The 12299-nt window shown below is 35.3% G+C and overlaps 1 protein-coding gene across 1 annotated transcript; it reads right to left on the bottom strand.

The window, feature by feature from the left end:
- Positions 1-2462: 2462 nt before the first annotated feature.
- Positions 2463-12199, bottom strand: urod (uroporphyrinogen decarboxylase). The gene is made up of 10 exons (XM_058760844.1): positions 12044-12199; positions 10517-10629; positions 10306-10385; positions 10161-10223; positions 9878-10075; positions 8761-8922; positions 8501-8638; positions 6590-6690; positions 4303-4369; positions 2463-3907 (listed from the first exon to the last, which is right to left on the bottom strand). Exons 1-10 carry the CDS (start codon positions 12064-12066, stop codon positions 3743-3745), a joined length of 1110 nt encoding a protein of 369 aa, XP_058616827.1. The 5' UTR covers positions 12067-12199; the 3' UTR covers positions 2463-3742.
- Positions 12200-12299: the final 100 nt, after the last annotated feature.

Genomic DNA, 12299 nt, shown 5'->3' on the forward strand with positions numbered 1-12299 from the left:
GTGACCGGGGATGTAGTGTGTGTAACTGGGGATATATACCATTAGTGGCAACAAACGTTTTTGAGTAAGTCATTGCATTATTCACTCACTCAAGCATTTGGTTCAGTACACTGAGTAACACGCATTTGGGAATGTCGTTTGAGGGTGAAATATTTCCCAATGCAGATTTTGCATCGGATTCGAGTTGATTACACATTTGCAGCATTGACCAATAGATACCAGTATTGCCAAGTCCGTGGTTTTCCTGCGGAACTGGGCTACTTTAACACTTGCTGCGGGTTGTTTTTCCATGTCCGCGGGTTTAAGTGACCCCAATACCATGATATTAAGCCCCTAAAATGCAAACTTTACCAGGGGAACCCCGCCAAAAACATATTACCCCCGGAATGCGGGGGACCCACCTCAAAACGCGATTGGGCTAGCAATTGGGTAATTTGTTGTGAAAACCTGGCAACCCTGATAGAAACCTGCTTGTATTGAAAGTGATTTCTGTGCAACCTGTGGATCGACAAGAAGCTAATGCATTATAAAACTCTTAACAAAGACACTAAAATACTTAAATGTTATCTAATATAGGTGACTATTGATAATAATTGTTTAAATGATTATAATAATTGATACTTTTGACTCATTCCTTTTCTTAAAAATTATTTAAAGGCTGAAATGTAAAGTGCAGGTCTTAAATCTGATTTGAAATGAAAATTCTGTCATCATTTACTCACCCTCAAGTAGTTCCAAACCTGTATGAATGTCTTTGTTCTGCTGAACACAAAGGAAGATATTCTGAAGAATGTGGGAAACAGAGCAGTTCTGGGGCACCATTGACTTCCATAGTATTTTTTTTTTTCTACTATGGAAGTCAATGGTGCCCCAAAACAGCCTGGTTACAAACTTTCTTCAAAATATCTTCCTTTGTGTTCAGACAGAACAAAGAAATTCATACAGGTTTGGAGTAAATGATGACAGAATTTTCATTTTTGGGTGAACTATCTTTAAGTTGTTTTGAGAAAGTTCGGTAGGCCACTAAAAAAAAAAAAAAAAAAAAAAAATATAGGACCTCTGTACATTTGTTTGTTGAAAATTCACAGACAATGCAGTTGAGATGTTTACATTGGCTTCTTGGTGTAATATTGCTGTCAACTGACAACAAAGTTTCCCTTCTGAATTAGCATAACTGCACAAGTTTATTAAAGTATTAAAAATAAATTACATTAATTATACTTTAATTTCCTTCAATAAAAAGGAAATTGAGTAAGACGGTGTAAAATGTGTGGATGTGGATTAGTAATCTTGCCCCTTGGTATAAAGGAGAAAAAATGCTGGCCCTCGTCACTATCAAAGTTGCCCATCCCTGCTTTAAATAATGGACCTTTTTTTCCCTAACAAAAATTCACTTACATGATCACACTTGTTTTGTTAACATGACATTGTAAGAAAAGCAGCCTAGAATAAACACATTTTTAATGATCAATCATTTCGATTTTACAAGTTGGACTCCACCATACTGACACTAACTTGAAATCCGTCCCCAAAATTTCAAATCAATCTTAGGCCAAGGCCCCCAAAACCCTCCCATCTGATAAAGCAGTGATAGTGCCAGGACCTGACAAATGATGTACAGCCTGCTGTCTTCAGGAACATATTGGATTTTCAGGCCTGCTGATTTGCTGAGAGATTGAGCCCAAACCCCCACTTTCATCCCCCTTGTGGCTTCCTAAAGGAGACCTTGGGGAATTCAGCTTTTTTTTTTAGTGGATTCATTGTCGCAATTAAAAATAATGCCAGGAGCCCCTTGAGGTATCGCAGAATAAGTGTGTGCACGTGTGTGTATCACTAGGAAAAGGGCCCAGCCCCCCAATCACAGCTGTGCTCCATGGACACAAACTAGCGGCGAGCGACAGGGGCTTAAAAATCCAAAAACACTAATCAGCAAATTGATTACAGGACGTTTCTTCTTTCAGCAGGGCTTACAGCACCTAACACACAATCAAGGCCAGACTGATCCTGAATTGACAACACCGCACACCGGTGGATGAGGGTAAAAGAGAGCTGCTGCAGCTGCCACCATTTCACACTAAATGACCGTATGCGAGTGGGGAAAAACATCCATCATGTTGTTTCAATTTACAGTCTGTGGTTGCTTGTAAAACAGACAGTAAACAACTTTAACCGAAAATGAATTAGTAATCATTCTGTTATGCTAACAAATGACAGATTTGCAAGCTCGTATCAAAACTATGCCATTTCATATACACAAACGGGGTTCAGAAAGCACTAACATGATTGAAAAATGTATAGTAATTCCAATAAATCCTTGTTTTGAAGTTCAGGGTTCTTCAAAACATCTCGCATACGTCACATCACATGATGTGTTGCTGGGGAATCCCACTCCCACCCTCCCAAAAACAAAAAAACAACTGGATTTAAGGATTTGCTTACCCAGGGTGCTTATTCCTCGTTTGGTATTACATCCTCTGGGATTAACATTTCTATTACTAAATGTGAAAGGCAGTAAGAGAGACAGTAATCATAGATCAAGAGAGTGAACCCCCCACCGAAAGACTCGTGCAAAACAAAGGGAATAGGAAAAAAAATGGTTGCACGTGATTTAGGTATGTGACATTCAGCTAGGAGAAAGTCCCCTGAGGGGTGTTTGTCTTAAAAGGATCACTCTTTATTTCACGTCATATAAAACATCCATTGATATGTACATACATTCTCAGAGGTTCATTAGCGTCAGTCACAATTCCAGTGAAGACAGTCTCAGCCTAGATGTTACTATGGTACTGCATTAAAAACAAACCCATACAGCGCTTCGGATTTAATCAGATTTTATCCTTCTTCACTTATTCCACATTCTTCAGTGATCGTACAGTGCATCGGCTCTAATGAAAACGCATCAATCCAACTGAGAAAGACATGTTTCGACTGAAAATTATATTAAAGATTAGATGGATTGGTGTGGAGCCATTATAAAAAGTAGGTAAAATAGAAAGACGGCCTACATAATTATTGAAATGAGTTGGGAACAGCCTTTTGGGCGAATCTCTCAAAAGCCTGTCAGGAAATATCTGGGTCACATTTCACCACAAAATCATTAGGAGGAAAAAAGAATTTATATTTTGCATATGGACAATGAAGCCTACATTTCAGACAATCAAGATATTTGGCATTTAGGCACATTTTACCCCCAAACTGACTGTAAAGCAAGTTTTACTTTGTCCATATCATTATATGATTGATTACTGTAATACAGTATTTTAAAAAGAGCATTTAAAAAAAAAAAAAAAAAATCAGCATGAATTAAGCTTTACTTTTTTCAATTTAAATAATACATATATTAATTATATATAATTATTATTAATAATAATAATATATAATTAATATATTTAAATAATATATATTATATTTAATGTGTGTGTGTGTGTGTGCGCGTATATATATATATATATATACACACACACTCACACACATAGTACTGTGAATGAGAATCTTTTCTGCATTATGGTAATGAGAATGTGGGAGGGAAATGTGAAATGTAAAATCTTGATGTTCCTTTTTTGCTAAGCAAAAAATGTTTTCTTATTTCTTTTCATTTTGGAGTGAAATATTGGGGAGTGAACTGGACATTTTTTTGACAGGTTTTGAGAGAGGTTTACCTACATATCTAATGCTATAGTGCTGCACACCAACAGTTGTTGTTTCTCTTGTGCTTCAGGTCTTCTTATAGAAAAGTAGCATCTTATTTGCGGTTGAGGAGCTGGCGAGAGTGGGTGTGAACGGCCTCTACAAACGCACCCACATTTTCTGGGTCCATATCAGGGTACAGGCCGTGACCCAGATTAGCGATGTAGCCCTTGGTTCCAAAGCCCTCCAACATCCTCCTCACGATCTCTGATATGCGCTCCTGATCACACATAAATGAAGAGAAGTGTTTGGGTTGGATATCATACATCAGGTCAAAATCTATGAGCCCATAACTTCTGAAATGATGGTGGAAAAAATGTATTTCAGAGGTATTGAGACAATGCTATGAAAGCCATGCTTGTAATGAACGAGCAATGAAAGCCAAAGACGGCTCTGTGTGGAAAACAGCTGCTCTTCGGGCTCATATTTCCAGCAGGGCCTAAATTTGAAAAACAAAATGGCCTCTTTATTTTGAAATGGACTAACCAGAAGTAAAGTAATGCTTCTGAAGCACTTCTATACAGCGTAGACTAAACTTAAGTGATGCAGTGAACTGGTTGGGTTTCAAAGGATCCGTGATTCTTTTGTGAGTTGTTTTGATGTTTCTTTCCTCACCTTTGTGGCATACAGAGCGCAGGGATCCATGTTGCCTTGCAAACTAACTTTTCCTCCAGTCCTAATACTGAAAAACACAAACATAACATAAATACATATATATATATATATATACATACACAGTTATGGCCAAAAATATCCGTACCCTTGGTAAATATTATCAAAGAAGGCTTTGAAAATTAATCTGCATTGTTAATCCTTTTGATCTTTTATTTAAAAAAAATTCACAAAAATCTAACCTTTCATTGGATAAGAATTTAAAATGGGGGATATCATTATGAAATGTTTTTCTCAAATACACGTTGGACACAATTATTGGCACCCCTAGAAATTCTTATGAGTAAAATATCTCTGAAGTATATTCCCATTCATATTCACAATTTTGAGCACTCCAGGGTGATTATGAATATGAAATTATCCAGCCATGGCTTCGTTTCACAGAAATATAAATAGGAGGGAAAACAAAGCCCAAATTCCCTTAATCATCCATCACAATGAGAAAAACCAAATAATATATTTCTGATGTGCAGCAAAAGATAATTGAGCTTCACAAATTAGTGAAGTGGATTTAAGAATAGAGCTAGAGCAGTGAAAATTCCCATTTCCACCATCAGGGCAATAATTAAGAATTTCCAATCAACATAAAATGTTACGAAACTGCCTCGAAGAGGACGTGCGTCTATATCGTTTGAGTGGCTAAAGACTCTCCAAGGACCACAGCTGGAGAATTACAGAAAATAGTTGAGTCTCGGGGTCAGAAAACCTTAAAAAAAAAAAAAAAAATTGTCAAACAGCACCTACATCACCACATGTTGTTTGGGAGGGTTTCAAGAAAAATTCTCCTCGCTCATCCAAAAACAAACTCCAGCATATTCAGTTATCAGACACGACTGGAACTTCAAATGGGACTGGCTTCTATGGTCAGATGAAACAAAAAAAGAAGCAGCACCAACGTGGAGCTGGGAATCTAAAGGGTCTGGAGTGATTCTGGATGAAGGAATGGTCTCTGATCTCTTGTCAGGTGTTCTCTAACCTCATCAGGCATTACAGGAGAAAATTTAGAGCTGTTAAACTAGCAAATGGAGGTTTCAAGAACTATTGAATAAAAGGGTGCCGTTAATTGTGGCCAATGTGTATTAGTGAAAAACATTTATTTCATAATGATATTTCCCCCCATTTTAAATTTTTATTATCCAATGAAAGGTTAGATTTTTGTGAATTTTTAAAATAAAACATCAAAAGGATTAACAATGCAGATTAATTTTTGAACCAATTAACTTTTTATTTAGAAATGGATGAATTGAACCAGATAGTGTAAGAAAAGCTGCCACTATTTCAATGGGAGTGTTTAATAAAAAAAACAAAAAAGCTACTTAATTGGTTTAGAATAGCAACGACATAATTCCATTGTTTGATGACTATTTAAAATGTGTTTTAAATTATATATGAAATGTATAAAGAATAGTTGTTTGTCCAAATCTTTGACTAGTACTATATGTACATACACACAGTGCCTTAATGGACTATTCAGATTCAACCAAACCCTTTCATTGTAATCGATTAGAAATTCTATATTAACATTTGGCTTTCTCTGATATTTCTGTTTTTAAATCTATAAACTGGAGTGTTTTTCATCTGTATTATATATATATATATATATATATTTTTTTTTTTTTGATTGTATTATTTTAGTATCATTATTATTATTTTATTTTTTGTACAGCACTGTGGTCAATTATTAGTATTGCGTGTATTATTATGTGCTTTATAAATAAATTGAAACTGATTTGGAGGTTTCAGTGGTTTTCATCAGCAGAATTGGGCATCTTATTTTTGTTAAAAGAAAGACTGGATGGTGCAAATACATACAGTAAAAGACAATCTGTTTTTAAAAAAAGTGAAACTTGATCGCTTACGACAGTGATCCTAAAAACAGGGCTAAAGAACAAAAAGGAAAATGTCTTATAATGGGCCAGCCAAAGCCATGATCTCATTCCAACTGTGACGCTATTTGAAATATGAAGTGCATAAGTTTCATCTAATAAACCTGGCCAATCTGGAGCAAATGTGCCTGTAAGAAGAGGCCAAAAATCACACCTATATACAAATGTGAGTTTCAGTTCTTTGAAATAAAACTATCAATGAACAAAACTGCAGTAAAGGATCTGGAAGCGAGAATTGCTAATGAGTGTGAATACTTTTGCGAGGCGCTGTTGTATTCAGTGAATATAACACTGAAATCAGAAAAACTCTCACATCAAAGCTGCATCACATCTCAGTGACTGACCGTGCTGAACGCGGATCTATGGTCCAGTCGAGACCCACCACTTCATAACCAGACTCAGAGAGGTCCTCAAGCCCATAATGACCATCTTTAGCAAAAACAATCTGAACATGAAACAGAAAAGTCAAAAGTTACAGAGGAGCTGAGGGATTACTGAAGGAGATTCTCAGTGGAAACTTTCAAAAGAGATGCCTGCAAGAAAACCCGACCTGATACTGACAACTAGTGGCAAATCATGTTATTACAAGTGTGCATAGAGTAACATTGCTGGTGTTTGGATACTTGAGCTCAAAAAGAAAGCGTTAGCACTATTTAATCATTTTCAGTATTAAGTCAATAAAAACAATGTTTAGCAACTAAATAGTTTGTTTGCATTTTAATATGAATACATGGAAATATATCAATTAATGTATTATAGCATTTCTAACTATCTGAATGTACATTAACTATTGTTATTATATAATAATTATTAAAATAATAATAAAACCCTCTCATATCACTGTGGTTTCACAGTCTCTTGCTTTCAGCTCAGCTCTAGTCTTAAAGATAAATTAATAAATTGCTGCACTTCTCATCCCTAGTAAAAAAAAAAGTAATATATTTCAAATACATTTATTTTATACTAAGTATAGTTAATCATAGTCAATTTTTCATGTCAAAAATGTGCTGCTTGTAAATATATACGGAGAAAACAGGTGTCTTTCAAGAGTTGCGTCTCAGATCGAGTGTATCGTATTAGACAGTTTTCCACTTGAGCATCCACTAACGTCATTTATTTGTTGACTTGTGTGTGTAATAAGCATACAATATGTGGGGAAAACCAGTAGATCGATCAGAATGCGCATTACTGAACATATGAGCTCCATTAGAAGAAAGGATATAAAATCTCCGGTAGCCCGTCATTTCAGTGAAGGGTCACATTCCATATCGAACTTGGACTTTACGGTAATAGAATATGTACCAAGGCTTCGAAGGGGTGGTGACATGGAATGTAGAGATGAATGCAAATGGATTTTTGATTTGAGATCTTTAAATCCCCTTGGTATGAATGAGTTTTTTGTAATTGTTATAAGAATTACGAATGAAAAACAAGTGTTTTTGCATCTTGCATTAATGAGGATTTATATTGATAGTTTTTATATGTATAAGAACCTCTCAAGGTAAATGTCCCTGTGCTCATATTATGATGTCCATGGTACATATTTATGTTTTAATGTGTGCACTAATTGATGTGGCACTTAGGAAGAGATTTGTATACACTTTTATACACTTTTTACATTGCTTCCGGTGAAGCATAAAATAAAACCATTTTCAGGAGGTGTTAAGCCCTGCATATAACTGTGTGCGGATCTTATTTCTGTTTGAACACTAAGTATAGTTCAAATCTATTAACATATTTACTGACAGATAACTCGAGACTTAAAAAATTATAATTAAACTTTACTTGGCATATTACTTGTGCACAAAGCACTTTTCTTAATATTAAGTCTAAAATGTGTTTGTCACTTTTGATGAGGACAGTATGATCTTTGAATAATATCAGATTTTAAATGCAATATATTTAAAGTGTACCTGAAGTATACTTGCAAAAGTTCCACTTTAGCACAATCAAATATACTAAATATACACTACTTCTGCACAATTGAAGTGCATTAAGTACGAAATTAGTGGTTCCAGTTTAGTATGCTAAAAGTACAATTGCAGGACATTTTATTAAGTACATAAATATAAAAGATTATTTGTAGTATACTTAGCATGAAATAAATGTATTTCAAATACATGTTACTGACATCTTGGGATGAATCACTTATGTTGCCGTTTTCCACATTTCAATCACATATTAATAAAATCTAGTGTTACTTAGTAAATCATGGTTAAATCTAAAGAGAGATAAAAATGTCAAACTCTATTTACCATAGGCACATTGTCCAAACCAGATTCTTTGATCTTGTCTTTAACACGGCGAGCAATGTCTCTCAGATATGGCAGAGAAAACTCTTTAAACTCCACTGGTCCCAAACAACCAGTATGAGACTCAAAAACCTGCAGAGCCTATTGGAAAGACAAGAAAACTGACTGTATGTTACATACATTCTGTGTCTATAAAAACTTTACAGAACATCTAAATAGTGCTACAGATTTTTAAACCGTTCTCAGTTCATCGGTTCTCTCACCTGAGCTCCAGCTTTCACCTGCCCGAGAAGATACTCCACTATGACGTCTGTTAGCTGGCTCAGGAGTTTGTGGCTGGCCTCTGGAAACCTGTAGAGCCAGCGTTTAGCCTTTGAGTGCGTCGTGGAGCCTCCTCCTTCAATCATGTAGGACATTAGAGTCCACTGCCATTCATGAGAGACACAACAGATGATGATGGAGCCCATTAATGTCCATTACCATTTAAAAGTTTTTTGTTTTTTAAAAAGTTTCTTATGCTCACCAGGGCTGCATTTATTTGATATAAGTAAAAACAGTAAAATTGTGAAATATTATTACAATTCAAAATAGCCGTTTAATATTTTAATATATTTGAAAATAGAATTTATTCCTGTGATGACAAATCTGAATTTTCAGCAGTCATTACTCGAGTCTTCAGTGTCACATGATTCTTCAGAAATTATTCTAATATGCTGATTTGCTACTCAAAAAACATTTCTTACTTCTACCAATGTTGTGTGCATGGTACTAATGTGAACACGAATCGAAGACTGAAACAGAAACGAAGAAATTGTTGAATGAAGTTGTTATTTTTGTATTCTTTGTGCACAAAAAGTATTTTCGTAGCTTCACAAAATTAAGGTTGAACCACTGAAGTCACATGGACTGCTTTAACACTTCGGATTTCATCAAAAATATCTTAATTTGTGTTCAAAAAAAGAAAAGGAAGGTCTTACTGGTTTGGAATGACATGAGGGTATTTTGGGTTAACTATCCCTTTAACATCTTTGTGGAAATATTCTTTGATGAATATAAAGTTCAAAAGAATAGCATTTATTTGAAACAAAAATCTAATCTAATGCATCCTTGCTAAATAAAAGTATTAATTTCTTTAAAAAAAAAAAATGAAAATCTATAGCTGTGTCTATAGCTCAGATTATCAATATGCTGTTTGCAAGAGTTCAAGTCATTAATTTAGCAAAACAAACAAGTAGTTACTGTCAAACCTCTACACATTTCTATTTAGCTTCCAATAGAAATACTAAACAATTGACCTTTATATTTGTTATCCCCAATCATCTTGTGCATTTTTAAAGCAGTATCTTTAGTCATGTGAGGATTGTTGCTTGGTTTTCTCACCGGAGCTCCAGTGAAGCCGATGAGAGGAACTTTTCCCTCTATTCTGTGTCGTGTCAGTGTGATGGCTTTAAAAACGTAGTCGAGTTCAGACGACACGTCCACTTTAGTCTTAAGTCTCTGCAGATCTTCAGGCTCCTTCAGTGGTTCTGGGAATGTGGGGCCTTTTCCTGGACTCATCTGAACCTCCATTCCCATGGCCTGGTCATACACATTTTAGATATAAATAGACATAATATTCTTTGTAATTCAGTAAGTTAGAGGTCAAATTATGACCCTCATTCACCTGAGGGACCACCAAGATGTCAGAGAAGATTATGGCAGCATCAAATGGGAATCGTCTGAGTGGCTAAACCAGAAAATTGAGACAGTGTTAAAACTCATTATGTTATAAGAAGCAGGTAAGAATGAAGGTGCTCAGCGGTGCTGACCTGTAGCGTAAGCTCACAGCAAGCTTCAGGGGAACGGCATGTCTCAAAGAAATCCTTCCCTGCCCTCGATTCCCTGAACTCTGTTAATAGAGCCACAGATACACTAGATACACTGCATATACTGAATAAAAAAAGAACAGCTTCATGGTAAACGATCACATTTAGCACTGGTGGTACTCATCAGCATTCAGCACATAAGATTGGTACATACCTGGCAGATATCGGCCAGCCTGTCTCATACACCACACTGGAATGTGCTCAATCTCTTCTCCTCGAGCGGCTCTCAGGAATGTGTCGTTCTTCAGCTCTGGAAAGTCTTTGGGGCTGGGATGGAAAACAGCCATCAAAATATCTCAATAACTATTTCACACATTACTTTTCACTCATTTTTCAAATCTGTAAGTGGAATTCATGCATCATTTGTACTCAGAAGTCCCTCCCTTTGGTTGAGATGATCAGGTTTCACAGATGTTTTAAGCAGCAAGTGAAGAGAGTAGATAAGGGCTTTTGAGATCAGGGTACTAACGGTTTACTCTTTCTTCACAGCTTGATAAACATTTGTGTAGAGAGAGCCACAAAGAAACACACCCTATTGTCTACATTACAAAGCCATGCAGATAAAGACTACCATTCAAATGTTTGTGGTCAGTATGTTCTTTTTTTTTTTTTTTTTGGAAAGAATTTAATACTTTTATTCAGGAAGGATGACCAAAACAGTGTATATTTTTACATTGTTGCAAAAAAAAAAAAAAGTAAATACTCTTCATAACTCTATTCTTCAAAGAATCTGTAAAAATGTTTCCATAAAAACATGTAGCAGCATAACTGTTTTCAACTGCGATAATAAAAACTTTTGAAAATGCAAAAATTAAATAAAGCAATTATAAAAACAAAGTGTTGTACGTAAAAGATTTACTTTTCTGGGTCCATCTTATAAAACAAGTCCTTAAGAGATTGTACTGATAATAACCTTTGTCTCATGATATTAAATATTGGGCAGACCAAAAACACATGTTTCACCATCAAGTGAGTCCCACAATATTGACATTTTGGTGCTTCTTCACCTAACAATAAATGGCCGTGAGTTAATCTACACAACTTGGTCATGCCTAATTTAACATTATAAATATATCTTGTTCATACAATAGAACTGATTTCAAAACGTTTGTTATTTTAACATTCTTCCTATTCCGCTTGCCATTTCTCCAATATGTATCTGTTGATTACTGGCTTTTGAACAGTAGTGCATGTGATGTGTATCGAGTATAAGCGCTCAAAAAACATTAAATATTAATGATACAGGGTATAATGATAACCTGTATTACTATTCATTATAGTATTATCAATACTGAGTTTCTCTTTGGCTATAAAATAATAGATTATATTTTGTGAATTAATTAAACACATTTATCAGTAACATTATTATTACAATTCTTTTTATTTTTTATTTTATCTGACATTTGAATACTTAAATTAGACAGTTAATTTAAGGGCATGAGTTTCACACAGTTTACAGTTACTAAACTGCATAACATTATGCAACATGCTAATTTTCTCACAACAGCTACTAGCTACTTTGTATTACCTGCCTGTATAATCGATATGCTTTATAAACGAAAGTATTCGCAATTACAGAATTATTTTATCTCGTCAGTGAGCTGATCTGGTTCTACAACACATATAGGCCTAATGCAATCATTATAACACGCCAATTAGCATTCATTCATCTTTAACTTACAGAATCAGACTGTCCTTATCCATTATTGCCAGCGTCAAAAAAGAGCTTGAATAAGAGTTAGCAGGCTTGACAAGCTGTTTAACTCTGTCTCTGCCTGACACACGGTGTTGTAACAAATGAACAACGTCACGCCTCCAATCTGAAGGGCGAGGCCATCTTGAAATAGTCACATGACAATGAATGGGCGGGACTTAGAGAGGATGGGAATTAAAGGGAAAGTGCACCCAAAAATGAAAACTCTTATCATCATTAATCC

The sequence above is a fragment of the Onychostoma macrolepis genome, chromosome 02 (genome assembly GCF_012432095.1).
Source record: "Onychostoma macrolepis isolate SWU-2019 chromosome 02, ASM1243209v1, whole genome shotgun sequence".
In the NCBI taxonomy this organism is placed as follows: Eukaryota; Metazoa; Chordata; class Actinopteri; order Cypriniformes; family Cyprinidae; genus Onychostoma; species Onychostoma macrolepis.